Source organism: Physcomitrium patens, chromosome 13 (assembly GCF_059467195.1).
Source record: "Physcomitrium patens ecotype Gransden chromosome 13, ASM5946719v1, whole genome shotgun sequence".
NCBI lineage: Eukaryota > Viridiplantae > Streptophyta > Bryopsida > Funariales > Funariaceae > Physcomitrium > Physcomitrium patens.
This window is the reverse complement of record NC_143422.1, coordinates 4,898,238-4,919,858: the sequence shown is the minus strand read 5'-3', so window position 1 is coordinate 4,919,858 and position 21,621 is coordinate 4,898,238. Positions and strand designations below refer to the sequence as shown.

Sequence of the window (21,621 nt, the reverse complement as noted above, 5' to 3'; positions counted from 1 at the left end):
TTTATTAAAAAGATTGGATTTTTAATTTTACTACTTTTTTTTGGTCACTCTATCCAAATGTAGTTGTAAATGCCATCAAAAATAAGTTCAAATCATACTAAAGTTATAAATCATATTCTATTAAAGGTTTTAAAAAATAAAATAAAAAATAAAATAAAATACTTATAAATAGAAGTATATTTATAAATCCTACTTGAATAATATTATTAGGATATTGAAAAGCTTGTAGTTGTAAAAAATAAAATAAAATAAAATAACTTCTTATAAAAAAATTCAAAATTTTGATCTTGTTCCATCACATCTCTTTAATCTTAGGTTCTTTTGTAATTGTGATATTAAGATTTCTAGAATTTACTATTGAAGTTGATCTACTTATACTTATTTCTTTCAATTGCATAACTTCTTGATATATGCATTAAAAAAACATATTTTTTTTATTTTTTTACAAGTTTAGTAATAATATATCTATGGTTGAGATTGCTAACATGCAAGATTTTGCTTAAAGAATATTTAAAATGTTATGAAGTTCATTTTTAGTATTTTATGTACTTCCAAGGATTCTAATATTTGTATATATATATATATATATATAGATATGGAGTTGTTAAAACCACATACCTATTTTGTTAATGCCGCACCTTTCTTACCATCTCATGATTAATTCAATTTATCTTCCATCCTAGTTCCAATCTCTGTGTCCTGTGTTCCCGATCTTGCTCCTTGTCCAAAATTCCCCCATTCTTGTTTCTTATCCCCTCCATTCCTAGCCCTTGTCCCTTATTCCAAACTCCTCTATCCTCCATTCTCATCCCCATCTCATATCCCTATTCCTTGTTCCTAGCCCTCATTGTAATGATAAAAGAAAGAAGAAAACATTACATTATAACAGATCTTATTGCAAAAAAATGCTTGACTAATCTTATTGCAAAAAATTAAAAATTGCTTGACTAAACTTGAAAACAAAAATTTAAAATATCAAAAAAATCTACTTAGATTCTAGTATCAAACCTTTATTAGAAAAAAAATATCATGTAGTTTTAAAGTAAAATTTTTAATAAAAAAATACTTTTAAATTGATATATTTAATTTTAAATATATTATAATCACATAACCAGTAAAACATTTACTTTTCAAAAAATTTACTCATCACACCAACTACATGAACTCACCTAATCTTACCTTTTAAATAGATATGGTGGTTCTTCAAAAGATTAAAATTATTCTTTCCATTTCAATAATCAAGTATTTGTTCTTTAAGTATCAATAGATTATGCACGAATAACTTGTTACAATCTAACATCCCAACAGAGACCGTACCCAAGTGAAAAGCTCTACCTCACTATCAGTTCAGTCTGTGATTTGGACACTTAAAAAAATTAGGCGTCAGTTTGTAACATATTATAGTTCTAGTTCTTCAACCGGGAAAATATCTTTACACTGGTAGTTAGTAGGAAAGTATTTGAATCCACCACACTTGAGACTATACAGTTTCTAGGGAGAACGACAGGTTGAGTAAAAATCAGCTGGTTCCTCCAAACCTATTCTCATTCCAGAATTGTTCTCAAAACGATGCAGTTAGCTTGCTTTTAGGAAAATTTAGACACTGAGATTATAACGCTCTAAAATGATTAACGCACCAAGTAAAAGATATGGGGATTCTGAAATATGCTTGTTTACATAGGCTACTGTATCCATGCGTGTAGACATATACGACTTGAATGGGTCATATCAATCTCCTTCGAACTGAAAGTTCGAGAATTTCGAAAATTGACTCTTTGATTACATTGTGTGGCCAAAATTTGTGTTCTCTGACAGAAGGACAAAAATGAGTTTCCCGATCACTGCACCAACTTTCTTCCGAGGCATGTTATTAGTGCGTGTATACAGTCAACTCCACGCACTAATGAAAATTTTATCTACCATTTCCTTAGACTTTCTAATACATGCCCCCCATGCCTCCCATGCCGCCTCCCATGCCTCCCATCATTTCCTTGTCCTCGGCTTTGTTAAAATCAGCAACTACTGATTCAGTTGTTGTCATTAGCGATGCGACACTGCAAACCAGTAAACAAAATTAGCATACATCAAAACAGATCAGAGGGGTGGTGCGACTAAGTAGTGGTAATATAAGAAGTGACATAAATAAACCAAAGGACTTGCGTAACTGGATATTAACATCAATGACAAGCAAAAATGTAACATGTACATACAGCAAGCAGAAACGCTAGACACCAGAGTTTGAAACACACCTGGCAGCATCAACAAGTGAAGTCCTAATAACTTTTACAGGATCAATGATTCCTGCCTTCACCATGTCAACATACTCGGCTGCAAAAATGTAGTGGATAATTAGTGTCAAAAAGTTTCCACCCACTGAAGCTATAAGAAGCCCAAATCTCTCTTTACATTGTTAGGACACAAAATATACAGCAGCTCGCCTCACCGGAAAAGAAAACAGAATCAAAACGAAACATATGAACCACCAAGACACGTGCTTCGCAATAGGGGTCGTCCATTCCAAATAATTTAATGAGCTTGACAGAAGTGAAGCTCGAATGAACAAAATGGATGCCGCACCTTTAGCAGCATCATAACCAATGCTCATATTGGTTTGCTCCAACAGCTTTCCAACAACCACAGCCCCTTCCACACCAGCGTTTTGTGCAATTGTGTAGGCGGGCATCTGCAGTACAACATGCTCATTACATTTCACCGAAATTTTACTCCCAGTAAAGAGGACACATAAGCTGATGCGATCAAGACAATAGCCTCTCCTAAGTCCGATACAGATTCGTTCATTTTACAAACTCACTCCAGATCAAGTTGCACAAAAAGTACCTTCAAGGCATTCTGGATGATTTGCACTCCAACCTTCTGATCAAAGTTCGCGGTTTGAATCTTATCAAGCTCCCGGGAAGCATACAATAGAGCAACACCACCACCTGATTCAATCCCGTGAAACACTCATCCATTATTTGATGTGATCCCAGTAAATCAAATGACATGGTCCTCAAAACAGGTACAAGTTTAAACAACTCAGCATGTTACATAACAGCTCGGATATATTGATCACGTTTTTAAACTAACTTCTTAACGGATTTCAAAACAACTGATGCGAAGGATCACAACGCAAGTCAAAATTCAAAAGTTCGACAATCATACCAGGTACAATCCCCTCCTCGACAGCAGCTTTAGTAGCATTCAGTGCATCAGTAACACGATCTTTCTTTTCACTCACCTCAACTTCGCTTGCTCCTCCGATCTGAAATGAATCATATAAGTTTCAAACCCAACACATCGGTAATTGCAGGAATGCCATATCTCCAATGATCATAGACTGGAACGATGAACAGGCTTCAGATGGATCCTTACCTTGAGCACAGCAACACCCCCTGATAATTTAGCCAACCTCTCTTGCAACTTTTCCTTGTCGTAATCAGAAGTTGCGCTGTTGATAGCCTCTCGGATCTGCGGAAAACATTTTCTTCGTCAAATGGTAGTACATAACCACGATCGCTATGAAATGTGTTGTAAGAAAATTCACCACAAGCACGGGACATATTGGCACAAAGATTAACCTGATGAAAATCAAACCCCACTCACTCCAGTCCTTACGCTAACAGACTACGAAAACTAAATAGCTAAATATACAGATGGCAAGAGTACATTACCGTCTCAATACGATCTTCAATGATGGTCTTGTCACCTCCGCCATCCAAGATAATCGTGTCATCTTTTGATACAGTTACCTGTGACATGATTGAAATTGTTGAAAATATCACTATCCGGATGAAATTGTTTCAGCTGCAAATAAGTAACCTTTGACAATCACATAGCCAAAAGCAAACAAGTATGGCAGCTGAAAAAGCACCAACATTCAGCAAGCAAGCACATAGTTATACAACATCACTAACCTTTTTGCTAGATCCAAGCATTACTGGAGTAATCTTCTCAAGTTTGAATCCCAGGTCTTCGCTGATGAGCTGCACCAATCATTCCAAAAATCAGTAGTGCGACACCAATGAACACGCAAGACTCCAAGTATTTCTTAGGAGTCCTTTTAAGAGAAAGCCGACAATAACGCGTTTATGAGATCAAACGTAATTAAGGAGAGTTCTATCCGTAAAATCACAAATGGCGAGATAGAGCAGTTAAAAGTACCTGACCACCCGTAATCACGGCAAGATCCTGCATGAGTGCTTTCCTGTTCTCACCAAAACCAGGTGCCTTGATTGCACAGACCTATTTTTCACAAAATCGAGCATTCCGACATCAATATCTATTGCAGAAGAACTTCCATAATTAAAGATCAACACTGTCACAGTCAAGCAATATTGATGGGGTGATCTAGTGGCGTTCTAAAATAGCGACTGCACAAACTGCCTCATCTACGAAATGCTCATTACAAAACCCTATTTAATCGGATGAATACAACTAAATGCCAGCAAGCTGCTTAGCCACTTCCTGGTATCACCAACACAAACAAAGAAAAACTCAGCAAAGGTCGCTGAAAGGCAGAATACGAAGACATGAGAGCACTGAATCCATGCCTTAACACCTCCTCTGAGCTTGTTAACAATCAGAGTAGCCAGAGCTTCGCTTTCTACGTCTTCGGCAACGATCAACAATGGCCTTTGATCCTTCCAAATCAAATTCAATTATCAGCACTACTGACAGATCACTTTAACTAATTCTTGTGTGCATTGAATGAGAAAGCAAAAGCCTCCGTTTAGAGCTCAAATAAACCACAGAAAGAAATCAGAAACCATTGTGGAGGGATGGTTCTAAGAAACAAAACTTAAATAATGCAAAAAGATTGACAATTTCCTACCTTAACCACAAGCTCAAGCACTGGAAGGATTGATTGAAGACTGTTGATCTTTTTCTCGTGGATCAAAATCACGGGATTTTCCAGTTCCTGTGTAATGGATGAGCATAACGAAAATCACCAATTGAAGAGTCAGGTATTGTCAACATAAACCGCAAGCAAAGAGCAAGCACAGTATCACGTCATTGAGTAGGACACTACAACAAAAGTCTAGAAACGTCTTTGTAGAGTCAAATGTAGGTAGTTATCAGCACAGACCCCAAGCAATGAGCGAGAATAGACATAATCAGAATACAAGGCGTTTTGATTTAGATACACACCACTTTCTGTGTCTTCGCATTGGTAATGAAGTAAGGGGAAATATATCCTCTGTCGAGCTTCATACCCTCAACAACCTCCAATTCATTGAACAAAGTTTTTCCATCCTACAGAAAACGCCGCCCCTTCCCAGTCACTATCATTGAATTGGAAAAATGCCACTATTAAATACGCTACTCCCAATCGCGGGTCAAAAATTGACATCAACAGCATCGTCTTGTACCTATCACGGGAAGCAAACCATAACTAAATCCGCAATGGTAAAACAAGAGAGTATGACACACAGACATCTACTTACCGCAACAGTAATAACACCCTCTTTGCCTACTTTCTCCATGGCGCGAGCTAGTAAATCACCAATTTCACGATCCCCATTTGCAGAGATTGTTCCCACCTGTCCGAAGTTTAGGGAGCACCATGACACGAATCAAATCACCGATAAAATGAAACAGAAGCGATCTCAAACATATGGTTCACAGCATGAGATATACAATCAATAGCACTAACTCTGAAGAACCAAATTCTAAAAACGAAAAGAGATATACCTGTGCAATCTCCTCAGATGTGCTGATCATCTTCGCTTGGCTCTTGAGATGAGCTACAACTGCTTCCACAGCAAGGTTGATGCCCCTGCGCAAGTCCATTGCGTTCATACCAGCTGCTACTGATTTGCACCCTTCAGCAAAAATAGCTCGTGTGAGCACTGTTGCAGCAGTGGTTCCTGCAGGGTGTTTCAGCCAATGTTAGCCAAATGATCCCAGTACGAATCGGATAGTTAAACAACCACGAACAGTGTCTATAATCACGTCTAAATGTGTCGTCATTAGATTGAATACGGTAGACCCTGCAATATTCAAGAAAATAATGCTCCTGACTAAGAACTCAAACTTCACAAATTATATGACACAGAGCACTTGCCATCTCCAGCGACGTCATTGGTAGAATTTGCTACCGATTTTACAAGTGACGCTCCCACGTTCTTAAGCCTGTCCTTGAATTCAATGCTTTTCGCAACAGTAACACCATCCTTGGTCACTTTAGGAGATCCAAAAGATTGCTCGATGATAACAGTCCGGCCCTGTTGGAAAGAGAGCACAACGTCACGACATTACAGTTAATTCGTAAACTATGTTATCAAATCCCCCTAAAACTACGACTCTAAGTCAAAGTAAAATCTCGGATCTAAAGCTAGAATACCAAGAATTAGACAGTTCGGGATTGATCCCTACTGAAAAGCAAAATAGCAGGCAGCAGGTTACCTTGGGGCCCATGGTCACTTGCACAGCATCTGCAAGTTGCTCCACACCTTGCAACATAAGAGCTCGAGCCTCAACTCCGAACCTGATATCCTTCCCAGAGAATTTGCGAGCTGACTGCAATCTACATGCCTGTGTCGCAAGATTTCCAAATCAATCACCTCAGCTAGGCATTCTCAGTCGTGAAGTTTTCTTAAACGCAAAGTACGTGCTATGTCGAGAAAAATAAATTACGGTTATAAACGTGCAGTAAAGTCACAAGAAAATTTGATGATCTTAAATTTCTTAGGTATTCTATTAACACTGAATGTGTATGGAAACTTACTTGCACAAGTGATTGTCCCCTACAAAATATGTCCAAGTCCAAACACATCACTAAATTAGGTAAAGCAGTAATATAAACACGAAAAGAAAATACAGTGCAAATCATTGCAACAACAGTCGCCCTGTAAAAAAGCCCTCCAAGTAAATTCTCTGCGTAACACTAGGTATTCGGAATCGCATTGGTGAAAACACAGCAAGATTAGGTCAAATTTCAAGATCGTCATAGCAGACAGTTGAAGAAAGTCATCGACGCAGCAGGAGACGAGCCAAAGAAGGTCGGAGGCCACTATGACCTCAAAGCAAACAAGCCGGTTCCCATTAGAAAGAATATAACACCGAAACAATACAGTTACAGTAAGCGTGTGGAGAGAGTATTCGCGATACCGAGAAGTTGTAAACATGAAGACAAAATAGAGGACAACCCAACACGAAGATCCCATTCACCAATAAGGCACCCTAAAAGAAACGCTCAGAAGACGATCACCCCGTGCAAGTTCTTACACGGAACGCTACATCAAGAATTTATACAGATGCTAAACACTGAACAAGAAGACGCATTTCCAAATAATCGAAATCAAAAGTCTACCGACTCACAAACACAAGACTCGCTATCAGAGACAAAACGAGAACATGTACAATCACTCTTCAAATGGCACTCTAACTGATGCCCAGAACAATAATCACGTCACTCAAGACTGGGATTTCCACAGATGAAGAGGGAAAGTGTAGCACCTGCTGACGCGGGACGCCAATGCTGCCGCCACACGATACATGGCGAACTACAGTCACAAACCTAAAACCTCAGGCACGACACAACCTGAACCTCCCTCTACAAGAGAATCCACAACCTGAGAGAACCCCTAAAAGAAGATGCAATGTCGCGATCGAAGCAACAGGGCAGCTAGAAGAAAAGGACCATGATGGGCCTCTAAGCTGAAAACGAGAAGAAGCGGCGACTAGCAGTTCATCACCACTTATGAGTCTGAGAAACGGCATGAGATGAACGAGAGGAGCTTCAGAAGCCTCCAGAAGCAGCGGCAGTTTGCTAAATCTTCCTAAATCTTCCTCTCTCTCTTCCGGCTACCCCCAAATGAGCTCTATATCGGGTCTTATTAAGTCCTAATCCCTCATGAAAGAACCTGGTAGATTCATAAGAAATGCATAATTCGGCGGTACTAATGGACTTTAACTAAAAATGTAGCATGTATCCAAATGATACATTATTCTCTTTGCTCCACAATGGTTGCTGCCAGAGTCACTCACAGTTCCTCCCAGGCAACATCAAGGGTGAAATAGGTGAGAAGAAACAGGCAGGAAACCTGCTTAATGAATACTAAGTAAGTTCATCCATTCAACGCAAATTAGAGACAGAATTTGGGCACATCCCTTGAATGTGCTGAAATGCTGTGAGTTGAAAAGACAACACATGATCCATCTAGTCTATATCATTGATAAGACAAGTGACCATATTCCAGATTGTTTACTTACAGTTTGTATTAAAAGTTCTGGCTTTTACAATGTTATGTTGCCATTTCCAAATACATCACATTCACACCAGTACTGATCACAATCACTCAAAGTTGCCATTCAGAGAAAAGAATATGATTATGAACAGTGCTATCCCTTTTGAAGAGTGGAAGCCCAGGGATAAAGGCATAGCTAATGTAGAACAGATGCCAGTCAAATAAACAAAGGAATAAAGACAGCAGAGAGCTGTGAAGTCACAGGGGATATAATTTTGCATAGGTAAATATGAATGGAGAATATCAACCGTAGCTCCACAATCCATAGAGCCTATTGCAACCCATTTGTATGCTACAAAGACAACTGGTAGATCGGCATGTCCATGTTCTGTGAATCCAGAAATCGGTAACGTTTAGGCTAGAATGGTGAAACATCGTACAAGAACTAAACTAAATAATAGAAAATTCTGATTGCTTCGAGAATTAAACCTAAAAAAAGCTCTGCCTCAGGATATTGGGTGCTACTTCTTGCCTCCTTTGCCCCCCTTGATCGGTCCCTTCTTCTTCTTTTGAAAGACTACTTCACCGGATAGTAGAGTGGGAATTTCCTGAATGGAGCCAATGCCTCCATACCGTTGCCGAAACTTCTCTACTCTGTCTGCGTCGAGAACAAGAGCAGACTTGTTGCCCTGATAGAAGGGGTGGTTGCCTGTCCACACATCCACCACGTACTCACTTTGTGTGCCGCCTGTGGTCATCACAAGCTCCCCGTTACAATAAACCTTAGTCTCATTGTAGAACTGGGGATGAACCTCCGCCCTCTTGCAAGTCACCTTCAACTCGCCCCGGTTCACCTGAGTGAAAAAAAAAAAAAAACCGCATCGTGACAAAGCCTCTACTAACATGAGAATGACGACCACCCTCACTCATTCCAATGCCCCACACGAGATTCATGCACAATTTGCAAAATTCAACCACGAATGCCGCCGAGGCCGATCACAATGAACCATAATGACGAGAAATCAGAGGCTCGTATCTGCAAATTGAGCTGAACATGAATATCTATAAAGACGCAAAGCGATTGAAGCTTTTGCTGCCATGTACTCTCTGGTAATTACAAGTCTTTCATCCGTGGTAGTCCATACCTGAATGGGGGTGGAGCCAGAAAAGAAAGTGGAGGTCGCGGTAGAAGAGCGACAGGCCGGGAGCTGACGGAGAGCCCGTAGCTGTTCACACGAGTTGGGTCGCAAGTAAATTAGCAGTTCCGAGCAGCAGCCTGCTGGTGGCCGAAACTGCGATGGCCCACAATCAGAAATTTTGTCAAGTCTCCTCCGCCATACCAGAAGGATAGATGGAGCGGGACCTCGGAAGCAATGGCAATGGCAATGACGAGAAAGCAGTTGCCTTGCCTTCTGGGTAAGGTTCCCATGCCTTGTTCGCATGTTTCGTTCCCTTGCCCCATTACTGTGCACTTAAAGCCGATTTCCTGTTCCCGCAAGAGCCTGCAATTGTGTGAGACTCTATGGATTTTAGTTATAAACACATACATCTGTTCATTTCGTAAACCAAAACTCAGCTAACTGATTTCAATTTTCAGATTATTTATTTATTTATTATTATTACTTTTTCTAAATTACAATATATTCACAAAATTTAAAAAAAGATTCATATTGAAACAAAATTCCTGAATTTACAATGTGCGGGGTTCATCTAGTCGCATCATTCCGGTTCACTTCGTCGCCTAAGAGATTCGAACTCTTGCGGGGAGACCCCATGTACTTAGCAGGCACACGCCTTAACCACTCGGCCAAAGCGACTCTGAAGATGTACCCCTCGCTGTCCACTGCCCATGCGTAACTTTATTTATATGTTGCTATCTTCTAAAGCCAGCACCGACTACATCTATATTTAGTGATTTGGTTTTGCAGTTCTATACGTGCCAAATGGTTTCAGTTTTAGAATTTGCAAAGGACTTTGGATTTGAATATATAGCAATCAGATGTTGGTCGAAGCGTGTCGTCAAATGCTTTGGGGCAGTCAGTAGATGTGATATTTTCATGTGTTGGTTCAATAACATGGAGGTTTCACTTAGTGAATGCTATTTTGATGGTGTTGTTGTGGTAGGGGATGTTATATGTCTGAGAGTCCTAGAGCAAGTGTCAAGTGAGGGTTACATTAAGATTACTTAGCAAATTGCTGGGCAATTAATTTTCTTTAGCATAACTTCCACAAAATTTGCACCAAGTGGATAAGTGCCATTCAATGTATAATCATTTAGGGGATGTGTCTTAACCCTTTTTTTCTTAAGTTTAAGAGACATCAAGTGGGGACAAAATTTGTTTTTTGCATAACTAGTTTAAAATTTTGGAGGGCTTAGTATAAGATAGAGACTGTTGTGGTTATGACAAAGGAGAATCTTACTTATCATATAATAATTGTATTTATTTCACTAATATATATATATATATATATATATATATATATTGGATAATTTTGTTAAGCTAAAACTTTAATAAAGGCTGATAAAAATATAATAAATCTTATCACTTTATATATAATTTTAAAAATCTTAACTTAAAAAAATAAATAAAATGGTATAAGTGTAATTATAGTTTTTATTTTTTTATTTTTTTATTTTGGTAAATATGTTAATACACAATGCAACAATGACTTACAATTCAAATAATGCAAAGAAGTATGATATAAAATAAATTATTTTATTAGTGTCAGATTACAACTAATTGAAGTATTAATATGATAAATATAACATGTATATGCAAAAAATAACAATAAGACATTCTTCAATGTAGTAATCTTGAAATTAAGCGAGGAATTTTACTGTTGGATGTATACTAAAATAACTAAATCTAAAAATCATAAGGTTCAAAATGATCAGTAACCAATCTTTTTAAAATTGTTAATTTTAAGTTTATTTTTATGAGATTTATATGAAGATAATAAATTTTTTATTTTATATTAAATTCAACGATTTCTTTTCTATTTTATTGCTATAGAGAAACATATTATCAAAACTTCCAAAGTAAATTGATTTTTATTTGAATATACTATAAAAGTAACATTTCTTTACTTTTTATATTTGTACTATTTTAATATAAGTTCAATTTCTTCAAATTAAAATATCTTAATTGATACTTACTTGTTATAAATTTAGTGTAATCAAAAATTATCAACCTAATTTAATTTAATTAAAAACAAACACAATTGTTTTACCTCAATTATTCTAGTTTGAAGTTTTTGATAATGCATTAATAGGCACTTTGTAAAGTCACAAAAAGAATCTTGTAAATACATGTCCATTCATGGATTATCTATTGTATGATCTAGAGTAGCAAGTTGATATTTAACCTTCATTTTTAAGTGCGTATGTATATATATATATATATATATCTTTCTATCTATACTCATGGTGGGTGAATAAAACGTATGAGAGGCATTAGATTCAACATCTAATTATGTCACAATTGTGGTTCTTTTCTCCCACTGTAAACCAAGTATTAATTTTCTTTTTGAGACAAACTATTCTCATCCTAAGCCTTTGGATGAGAATGACCCAAACAAGACAAATGACCCAAACAAAGTGTCAGAAATTATTTGAGTTGCCCAAACTCTTGAATAGGATGAGTATCGACTAATTCAAACTCATTGTGTATATCATGTCTTCAAAGCTTCTTTGTGGCCTAATACACAGACAATTTGCAAGGGGATTGAAGAGTTGTGTGTTAAAAACTAGTTATCTGAGCACCATCTACCCAAACAGCAACAAGCAGGTCATTTAATCTTACCAAAAAGAGGATGATAAAGCAACAAAAGCCTTGGTTTTACCGTAACCCTAAAACCTGTAAACCTAGCGATTCCTGTAAATAGCACCTAATACTGAAGCCGGTGAATGATTTCAACCTAGTTGGATGCTGTGAACAAGACGAGCCGTTTAAGGCAAGGTCAGGTTACTGTGTAGAGAAGCCAGGATTAGGTTGTTACACTTTGATCTGAAGGACTGGTGGTTGAGGAAACAAAGTGTACTACCGACAGTGAACTTCTGTTGGTATACCCCAATACGGGGTTGCCAAATAAATACTCAAAATCATGGACAATATTCAGTGGAGAGAAATCGTTACATACGATGTGTTCTCAGGCTAGTGAATAATGCCTCTCAAATACTCAAACAACGAACACAGGAGAGGACTGCACTGGGTAAAAGACAACGCCATGGGACGTCATCACACGCTGCCCTCTGCTGTTTGTTTGGTATTGGAAGCGAAAACAGGGTTCGAGAAATTGCATGTTTCATTATGAAATAGCATAACACAACAATACAGCTAAGGGTCGGCTATAAGCGTCTCAATTGCAACAGTTCGAGAAACAGCGACGCACGGTACATTCGAATACGACATTCATTTGTGGCGTTCGAATTTGCTGTTGCTGATGTTCCATTTCGAACGCAGCCCATTCAGAAATGCGTGTCAGAAACGGTGCATTCGTATGCGATGAACAGAATCGGTCTTGTGAAGACGCCAAATAAGGCTAGAAGCGTAACTATCAGTATACAAACTTACATGACAGCATGGTGGGCGTGACGACAATGCACCCCCAAACTACTAAATTGTATGAATCGTGCTAAAATATAACAGAAAATTTAACCAAAACATCGTATGAAACAATTACTCATACAACGCAATCACAGAACGACTCCTGCGATGATGGAGCCTACTCATCAAATTATAGACTTAAGCTCCGAAATACATTCTGGAAAACAGATATAAACAGAACTACTGCAAGTGCCTGTTTGTGATACTACAAAAATCCAGCGAGTAATTAATGCCTACGTGCCTGGAGCAATCCGCACGAGCCTGCTTCGCTGTTTCTTTCCCGAATGTACAACGCACCGAACACGCTTAACTCACATCAGGAGGCACCTGCCTTACCCTACGCCATGAACCCTCGAACACTGTTTGACACGTCTACAAACTGACTCAACAGTGTAATTCCTGCACACAAAGACACACAAGACTTAAACCTCATTTCATCCTTTTCATTCAATACACAAACCCACACAACCAGTTGCTGACAAACTGCACTCAACAGTAACCTATCTTTAAATGATTAACTTACTCTCACTTAAAGACACTGCAGTAAGAATTCCTTGAGGGCGACATTGAGCGGTACTCAAATTAGGCATTGACTTCAAAGAAAGAAAACAACTAAAAAGATTAAGTCAATCAAACCCACATTGACGCGAGCAATTCCACGCTTTGCTGTTGCAAATCAGACAAACGGTAAACAGAGAACGGTACTAGGGTTGTAGTACTCTGCTCTGATAATTACTCACCAAGCATGCACGCAGCTCCCAGAAAACCGAAGCATGAAAGTTGCATTTTAGGCATTGGCCTTCTGCAGACTGCTCAAAATCTCCTCAGCACTGCTGTTCGTGAAGGCGCCACCCACCTCCAAGTTCAATACCTTCACTACGCCGTCCTCCACAAGCATGGAATATCTCCGCGACCGAATGCCCAACCCCTCTACCTTATCAGTCAAATCAACAGCTGTACCCAAAGCCTGGGTAAACTTGGCCAAACCATCAGACAGCATCAACACGCTGTCGCCAACGCCGGCGCTCTTCCCCCACGCCTGCATCACGAAGGCATCGTTCACCGAGACGCAAGCCAAGGTGTCCACGCCCGCCTTCCGGAGCTCGTCGGCCTTGGCCACGAACCCGGGCAAATGCTTGGACGAGCAAGTAGGGGTGAAGGCACCAGGAACAGCAAAGAGCACCACTTTCTTACCTTTTGTGAGTTCCGACACACTCACGGACTGCACATTGCCATCCTTGTCGAAATACGAGAGCTGCGCCTCGGGGAGTTTGTCCCCCACGGAAATCGTGGCCACCACTTGCCCCGCCCCTGATCGGGACGACGACGACGACGACGAGGACACAAATCTAGCGGCGGGCTTCTTCAACCCTACGCGGGACGCGACCCATGAGACGCTCGACAGAGACTGGCTGGTGCCGAGGCAAGCCTTCCTGGCGGCGACGAGCGATGCAACCGAGGCTTTGGAAGCCACGCTCGGCGCCAATTCTCGCCTCGCCACGGCTCCCACTGCTGAGACCTTGCTTGCAATTGCGGACGCCATTGTTGATGATTTCCGGTTGGGAATGAAGACCCAGAGAATAAAAACACAACAAAAAACACGATCGTCTGCGGCTTAAGCAAGGATGAGGCGTAGTGGAGCGGGAGGGTGGGGCGGGGTTTGAAGGAGAGGGCTTGAAGGTGGCTCTACAAGTGGAATGAATGCGGCGACAGGTGAAGACACGAGGCGAGGCGAGATGAGGGCGGGGGCGGAGATAACGAGGTCTCTATTCCCATTCTCCTCCTCCAGTGTTGCAAATATAGCACTTTGAAAATTGAATTTCGGAGGGGGGATATTTTGTCCGCTGGAGGTAGGTTCCCATGGATCATTCATTCATTGTTGGGTCGCGACGGTTTCACCCTCACCCCAGCTCCATTCCGTCGCATTGCGACACGCGGACACCACCAATCTGCATTATTCCACAAGTAAAACGAAAAAAAAACCTAACATAACGTAACTTAACGGAACGTGATTGTAAGGGCTGCTGTTTAGAGCCAATCTGTCAATTATTCGTCCCAAAAGAGATGCTATATAGAGAACTTACTACAAAAACCAACATGGACCATTAAGAATACACAAATGGAATGCATGGGTTGATGAGTTGGGAGGAGTAAGATTTGGGTTCACCCAATGATACATATTCTACTAAATACTAATTTCAACGTCCAACGTCAGGATGAGACAAGATGCAGGATTGTGTTGCTACATGTGCCTGAATTTATTACGTAGTGCAATTGCGATTGGTTCTACCCGTAATTTTCCAAATAACAGTGCGTATTGTTAATAAGTAGTTGAAAGACTTTAATCATTTCGTCATGAAAAATTTGTGCTTCTGCGTGTATCTAATGACTTTTCTTGTCATTTCTTTTTCAACGATTTACTCCGATGGGAAGAATCCCGAAGAATTTTAAGCAGATTCTGAGGCTTTAGTGGAATTGAAGAGCCAAACATTCCTGTCCAGAGACTATACCACTCCACCTTTATCAGGAGATTATAGAACACAATTAAATTCAATTAGCAATATCTCGTGAAGGCACAATGCATGGCTGTGTGGGTTATTTGTACTGAGCCACCAGTGCCTGCAGTGCTTGAAGAAACAACAAACAAAACAATGATTTTAACTGATAAGAACACGATTACACTGATCACTCGCGGTTTAAACATGCATTGATGATATCCACAAGGGTGATGGAGAAATATACTGACTGATACTAACGATTGTGCTGATAACTCACCGACAACTCGTAGAAAACCCTAAGTTTCTAATGCCCGTCGTGGGCCGCAAAGTTAATAATACTCACACAAGTTATCAACTGCACATTCATCGTGACTCCCAAGACATTTCACAGAAACAGATTTTAATGTGTGGACATACATGGATTTTAAAGGAAAGGAAACATCCTGTTCATCACCTTTAATACCTCATCGCTTTCAATATGAAGAATAGACTGCAATCGAGTTGTCTGGATGCTGTGGTAAGACCTCAAATTTTCGTCACTACAGCACCTATCTTAAGTTGAAGTTATGCCAGAAGCTCCAATAACAGGATCTAAACTAATTTTGTGCTTTCAACTAGATGCACGAGGAAATTAAAAAAAAAAAAAACGAAAAAAAGAAAAAAAAAGTGCAGATTAGGTTTTTAAAAGTTCATGAAAATGGAAGAAGTGCTGAACATTAGAATTGTACTCCCGAAGAGTCAGCAACAATTCAGGTCCTGTGGTGTAATTTACTGCTCTGGAAAGGAGTAAGCGTAGATCAGGCAGAAGGCTCTGCACAAATACCTCCAAACCTCAAGCAAGGTTGCAAACTCTTCAATCCAAATCCCTGCTGCATGCCACCCACACTTAAAATGTGAAATTCTGCATCCTTATACCTCTCAAATCTAAGTTCCAGTCACCCACACACTGCAGTGACTTACCATGGCCCCACCATACAACTACACCGAAACCTTAAGAAAATCCATACTGATGATCTCGAAATGGATCTGCATTATATTCAATTGTGTGTATGTGTGGAAATATATATATATATATATATATATATATATATATTGTATTCCAATGAAATAAACTTATGTTGTTTTGAAAGTTCAAATTAAAGTTTAAATTGATTTTTTACATAGCTTCCTCTTTTTCAGAAATGATGATTTTCTTTGAAGAGTTCATGTAACTTTTGGCTCTATGCATTCCACCAATGTCGCTGTTGTTATTTTTCATATCTATTATCAAAAATTTATTGTAAAAAACATAAATATTAATATAAAAAGTATTTTACATATTGTGGTTACTTTGTGTCTTTAAGGACTTTTTATGTTTGAATCAATGTGTGTTTTTGGAGTTTTCAGCCTTAATTTTCATAATTCCGAGCATATTATTCTGTAATGCTAATATTTTTGTAATATAAATTAAATATACAATTTTTCACCATTTCTTAAAATTTTAAATAATGCATTATGTAATATTTAATTCAATCAGAGTTTTTAAAGAATACAAAAGTAGTAGTAACGTTAGAAAAGTAATCATAAAAAATGAGTGCTTGTTCAATGGACTACGAATTATACTCAACACTTAAACTGTTTCTAAGTTTAACCTAGTTTCATTTTCTAGAGTAAAAATATAAATTTTTTTTTGTATCAAAATAGTTCAGTTACAGAAAATTTATGCTCCAAGTAGTGATCTTTCAAATCATATATAGAACAGGTCATAATTTACATAAAAAAAGCAGACCAAACTATCTCTAAAAATTAAAGTATCAATAAGTAAAGAAGAAGTGTTTCTAAATTCTAGTACAAAAATCGACTGAACTTCACACGAACTGTTCATTATCCATGTGCCCAAGAAAATAAAATCTTACAAGTGAAAGAAAACTAGGGATAAGTCATGAATAACTTTGACACTCAGATCGAGTTTCTCAGGCTTGGCGGTGAATACGACGCCGTCTTTCATGCGCAGCCGGTTCACCGCGTCGTCGTCCACCATCACCGCACGAAGCAAACATGGTCAGCTTCTCGCAGATGAAGGCACTACAGTGCAGCAATTGCATGTACAATTGAGATAAGGTCAGAAAATGGAGTGATACTGCAGATCCATGTCGAGATCATTGTGGAACATGGCCGCAGTCTGAACCATCTTGCACAACAGACGGAAAGCTAGTGACTGCCGATTGAAGTCGCGATCCTCATGGATGGAGGAGCTCGATCCTGTGCTATCTGGTTCCACTATTAGAATCACGATCAAAGACATAAATAGAGAATTGGACGAGTCAGTGAAATGGTCCCTCGAGCTGAGTTGTAATCACGAAAGATGTCTTATGTAGACATTTTTATTGCTTCAAAACCAAGTTCACACCAAATGCATTGAAGCAGGAACATTCATTTCCACTCGTCTACAAAATCATTCAACTCTGTTAGCTAAGATCATGTCATTCGTGTACCCAAACATCTGAACAAACGGATTAAGTACCTCTGTTTACAAGCAATTCTTATTGCGGTTGTCTAACTATTAACAAGGTCGTTGGCTTCTGGAACAAAGGCTGTTCTCTGTGGATTCGCTTAGCCAATTTTCACCCACGATGCGTAACCAACGTTGCCATCAGCCACAGGAAACAGCATGTAGTACCCGCCTGGTGCGACTGCCGCGCTGGGAGGAGCTTTCGAGTCCACCGTGTAAGCGCCTCCTCCAGCTGCAGCAGGTGCGCTGGCTTCCAATTGCAACAACCGTTGTCCTTGAGCGTAGGAATGTGTCACGAACGGCGCACTCAACAAGTTCAGTTCGATGTTCTTGGGGTTCGCCGCTTTCACGGTGGCGGTGAATCCACCCCCATATTTCAAACCTCCGGGAACCTCAGCGAAGGTTGGGCGATTGGCGCCCATATATGGCGGGGAGAATGTTTCAATTCTGAGCTCAGTTGGAAGATATCCCGCCAAAGTGTAGAACTGATGTGTGTTACTGCCTGCCACCATGACGCGGCCGTCGGGAAGCAGATTGGCGGTGGAGTGGTAAACTCGCGGAATCGGGGAGGCTGTCAATGTTTGCATCCGAGCTCCCGCGGCGTTGTAAGGCTTGTACAAGACGGGCATCTTGACTGGGTTTACGGCATTGCCCCATCCTTGTGCGCCACCGCCCGCACCGTTGATGATGAGAACCTCTCGAGTGGGAAGCAGGATCATGTCACCCATGAGTCGCCGCTGGGGCATGTTCTCCATGGCCCATCCGGCGCCGGCTCCGAGTGGTGCGATGCGGCCGCAAGTTTGAGATGCGGGCTGTCCTGCGGGGTTCATGTAGGCGCCATATGCGGCTCCTCCACAGATGAGGACTTCGGCGTTGCCAAAGTTGGCGTTAGCGGACAGGGGGAGCAGCACGGAGCTTCCAGCCGACGGATAGTTACGGGGCTCTCCAGGTATGGTGGGGTAGTCGCGCACCACCTTGTTGGTTTCCCAGTCGTAAAGGCAGGAGTCGCGGTTCGCGAAGATGAACAGCTGGTTGTTGGGCAACAAGTGCACGAATGGGTACAGGTTGTCCATCTGAGCATCGTTACTCTTGTAGAGGAGGGGAAGATCGTAGGTGCCACGGCCATTGGCAGGGACGTACTCCACAGTCCCAACGCCGCGACCACCAACGACGATCTGTGTTCCGTCGGGGAGAATCTGGTTGGACGCATACCAGCGCCCTTCCTGCAATCCTCCGTCCAGCTCCACCCAGTCGCAGTCGCCTCCTCCGCATGGCGAGAAGTGCCGAATCTGCAAGGTGGACCCGCAGCAGTAAGAGATCATTCTTCAGAAATCCTCTTAATTGTATCGTCATTCGTCATGGCAAAGTGCGTGGGCACACATCTGTAGTAGTATATTGGCATGACTAACCATTCATTCTATGAGATGCGACATGTGATTTGGCTTCTTAAAATGGCATCTGAAAAACTAATACATGAGAATTGTTTAAAGAAATTTAGATCCAAGGCAGTAATCGGGAGTGACATACCTTCATCAATCCGTCGGCATCCCCTCCAGTTTGCACAAGCTTTCCACTGCCATCAAATTGCCCTGACGAGCACCACGTATCAGTGTACACGAAGAGTGGCCTGATTTTGTTGGAGCCTGGGGAGAAGAGAGCTGAGTGAGCGGTACAATCATGTTTCGTCGCCTGTCCTCGCAAGACAGAGCCCCACAGAGATTCAATTAGAATTCAACACCAGCGACTCCACAAAAATATACTATTGCTCGCTATGATCATCCAAGCTGCTCGTTCATAAACTACAGCCAGTCTTTTTGAACTCCCGATTCAGGACTTGATGGTGCCTAAATCCCGACTGTTCTCTATTCATTATAAATGAAACTGACTGAGCCCATTCAATGCATTCAGATGTGAGAGATCACTTACTCGATCCTGGGGGTTGTCACGACACACACCAGGGGCCAAGTTCAGCTGGGAGGGCCCAACGTTGGTTCTATCCAGTAATACCACGTTGCCGTCATGTGACACAGCTGAGTGCATGGTGGCAATCCCGGCGTTGTCGACCACCGTCTCCCAGTAGCCTTGCGCTTCCACCACCGAGATTTCCCATGACCAAGCTCCCAACATGAGGAGCCCCCATACCAGCAATCTGTCTCCTCTACCCATCTGCACCACTCTCCCCTACACTGCCTCTGTCCTGATTGATCGCACTATTCAATCACTTCCAAGCACGAACTTGCCTCAGGCTTCGAAGCTCATGACGTTGGATCGAGCTGGGAATGGGAGATAAGTGGTGTGTCTTGAGATGAAACAGGGTGCCTCATATATGAGGCATTTGGCAGTTGAATTGTGGTGCGGTGGATGACAAGGAGAATGATGAGGCAGCCACACCGGCCAGCGTAAGTACAAGTCGGAGAACGAGTTCATTGTGTGTGGGGCCATCCATTTGGGGCAAGCTCTGATCCAATTTCCGTCTTGATCGTGAGGAATCAGCTTTTGTTCGATTGATCAATTGTTAGCCAGGCCCCCACCTCGCACTGATGAGGTTCTTCTTGCCATGCGGGAGCTCAGCTCATCGGTACAAGCCGTCCTGCAGATTCTTTGTTAGTTCGACCACCCTCTTGTCCCTCTCGTATGGTCGCTTGCTCTCAATGGATTCCTAATTTCATGTTATTCTGCGATAGAATTGTTGCCAATTTACAATGTATTTCACCAAATTCTGATTAACTGAACCGTAAACTACGAATTACCTCCTGTACATCTGTGATCCGTTTCAAAGGGCGACAGAAGTAGTTGTGTCCTGGAATTGAGAAAAGCTAAGTCTATGATTGTATGACACCATGCATGGACACATTCTTCTCTCTCTTATTGGGACCATAGGTGGGAGATTGTCTTTTGCATTGTTACCACCTCAGTCATGTCTTGTCTTACTTGCAAACCCGCGTGAGAAGCAATTGCCAATTGCGAGCACTGGGCACACATCTAGCCGCACTGTTGAACACAGTATTTTTTTAGTTTCCAAAATCATTGAAAGGGCAGTATTATAATCCCCCCTGAGGGTTACTCCCTTCTCTCCACCATATCTCCAAAATTCCCACCACCTAACCCTGAATTGTGAACATTTCCGCACACAAATTCAAAACCTAGACTGAATTTTCCCGGTTCGTAATAAGCATTTCTTCGAGACTTTCATCGGAAACTTCTTTGTCGTTGTGACGAGATCGAAGGCCAAGCATCACGGCTCATTGCTACAGTTGCGAACGAGAGATGTCGTGCGTGTCATTGTCCTCCTCCACTCCACTCCAATGCTTCGACCTTCCGTGTCACACAGATACAAATCATTTGATTGAAATTCCGCATGGCCTGGTTGCAATTTGGTGGACTTTAGTCAACAGCGGTATTGGTAGTTGACCGAATTTGACTGGTCTCTTTCCTCCGAATACAGACATACTTTGTTGTCAGTGTCGACTCATAGACATGCTCTTGTCAGAGACGATCAAATTGCTGAATACCATTGTTGATTTTGGTTAATGTTGTTGGCCGGGTACACTTTCTCAATTAGTTGAGGTTCATGCACAGGAAGACGAGGATATTGGGCAAAAACCACTGTGATTTAACACTGGATCAGTTTTTGCATTTAAAAAAAACCCTAAGAGAAGTGAGCTGGATTAAACAGATTCTCGTTTGCCGCTTGATAATGTCTTAAACAGACGCCAGAAACTCAGCTGGGTGATGAAGAAAAAAACAGACTTTCAAACGAGTTGCTCCACACACCCATCGTGCAAAACTCTGCACTGAGACAGAAATAAAACTCTAGATTTGCAAGCATGGATGGC

General features: G+C 40.9%; 4 protein-coding genes and 1 non-coding gene across 5 annotated transcripts; all 5 read right to left on the bottom strand.

Moving 5' to 3' along the window:
• Positions 1–1,710: 1,710 nt before the first annotated feature.
• LOC112290817 (chaperonin CPN60-2, mitochondrial) lies at positions 1,711–7,978 on the bottom strand. Its single transcript, XM_024537543.3, has 18 exons — positions 7,459–7,978; positions 6,728–6,746; positions 6,406–6,534; positions 6,065–6,224; positions 5,692–5,867; positions 5,445–5,540; positions 5,149–5,253; positions 4,832–4,918; positions 4,551–4,640; positions 4,162–4,242; positions 3,915–3,983; positions 3,672–3,749; positions 3,373–3,468; positions 3,163–3,262; positions 2,839–2,942; positions 2,578–2,683; positions 2,250–2,328; positions 1,711–2,054 (listed from the first exon to the last, which is right to left on the bottom strand). The coding sequence occupies exons 1-18, from the start codon at positions 7,497–7,499 to the stop codon at positions 1,937–1,939; spliced, it is 1,734 nt and encodes a 577-aa protein (XP_024393311.1). The 5' UTR covers positions 7,500–7,978; the 3' UTR covers positions 1,711–1,936.
• A 408-nt stretch (positions 7,979–8,386) lies between these two features.
• LOC112290311 (uncharacterized) lies at positions 8,387–9,631 on the bottom strand. Its single transcript, XM_024536462.3, has 2 exons — positions 9,335–9,631; positions 8,387–9,043 (listed from the first exon to the last, which is right to left on the bottom strand). The coding sequence occupies exons 1-2, from the start codon at positions 9,629–9,631 to the stop codon at positions 8,711–8,713; spliced, it is 630 nt and encodes a 209-aa protein (XP_024392230.1). The 3' UTR covers positions 8,387–8,710.
• Positions 9,632–9,924: 293 nt separating this feature from the next.
• TRNAS-GCU (transfer RNA serine (anticodon GCU)) lies at positions 9,925–10,006 on the bottom strand. The gene has a single exon. It is a non-coding gene; the product is annotated as a tRNA-Ser (tRNA).
• Positions 10,007–12,885: 2,879 nt separating this feature from the next.
• Positions 12,886–14,474, bottom strand: LOC112290846 (peroxiredoxin-2). The gene is made up of 2 exons (XM_024537625.3): positions 13,537–14,474; positions 12,886–13,195 (listed from the first exon to the last, which is right to left on the bottom strand). The coding sequence occupies exon 1, from the start codon at positions 14,337–14,339 to the stop codon at positions 13,584–13,586; it is 756 nt and encodes a 251-aa protein (XP_024393393.1). The 5' UTR covers positions 14,340–14,474; the 3' UTR covers positions 12,886–13,195; positions 13,537–13,583.
• A 3,149-nt stretch (positions 14,475–17,623) lies between these two features.
• LOC112290818 (aldehyde oxidase GLOX) lies at positions 17,624–20,070 on the bottom strand. The gene is made up of 3 exons (XM_024537544.2): positions 19,712–20,070; positions 19,313–19,474; positions 17,624–19,074 (listed from the first exon to the last, which is right to left on the bottom strand). The coding sequence occupies exons 1-3, from the start codon at positions 19,949–19,951 to the stop codon at positions 17,887–17,889; spliced, it is 1,590 nt and encodes a 529-aa protein (XP_024393312.1). The 5' UTR covers positions 19,952–20,070; the 3' UTR covers positions 17,624–17,886.
• Positions 20,071–21,621: the final 1,551 nt, after the last annotated feature.

Excerpts from the sequence above, each read along its gene's own strand:
- LOC112290817 (XM_024537543.3), bottom strand. The coding sequence starts at position 7,499 with ATGTATCGTGTGGCGGCAGCATTGGCGTCCCGCGTCAGCAG. Across the intron at positions 5,541-5,691 it reads CATCTGAGGAGATTGCACAG|GTGGGAACAATCTCTGCAAA; the intron begins GTATATCTCTTT and ends AACTTCGGACAG. Across the intron at positions 2,055-2,249 it reads TCACTTGTTGATGCTGCCAG|TGTCGCATCGCTAATGACAA; the intron begins GTGTGTTTCAAA and ends ACTGGTTTGCAG.
- LOC112290311 (XM_024536462.3), bottom strand. The coding sequence starts at position 9,631 with ATGCGAACAAGGCATGGGAACCTTACCCAGAAGGCAAGGCAACTGCTT. Across the intron at positions 9,044-9,334 it reads CTGGCTCCACCCCCATTCAG|GTGAACCGGGGCGAGTTGAA; the intron begins GTATGGACTACC and ends TTTTTCACTCAG.
- LOC112290846 (XM_024537625.3), bottom strand. The coding sequence starts at position 14,339 with ATGGCGTCCGCAATTGCAAGCAAGGTCTCAGCAGTGGGAGCCGTGGCG.
- LOC112290818 (XM_024537544.2), bottom strand. The coding sequence starts at position 19,951 with ATGGGTAGAGGAGACAGATTGCTGGTATGGGGGCTCCTCATGTTGGGA. Across the intron at positions 19,475-19,711 it reads GTGACAACCCCCAGGATCGA|GCGACGAAACATGATTGTAC; the intron begins GTAAGTGATCTC and ends TTGCGAGGACAG. Across the intron at positions 19,075-19,312 it reads ATGCCGACGGATTGATGAAG|ATTCGGCACTTCTCGCCATG; the intron begins GTATGTCACTCC and ends TCCACCTTGCAG.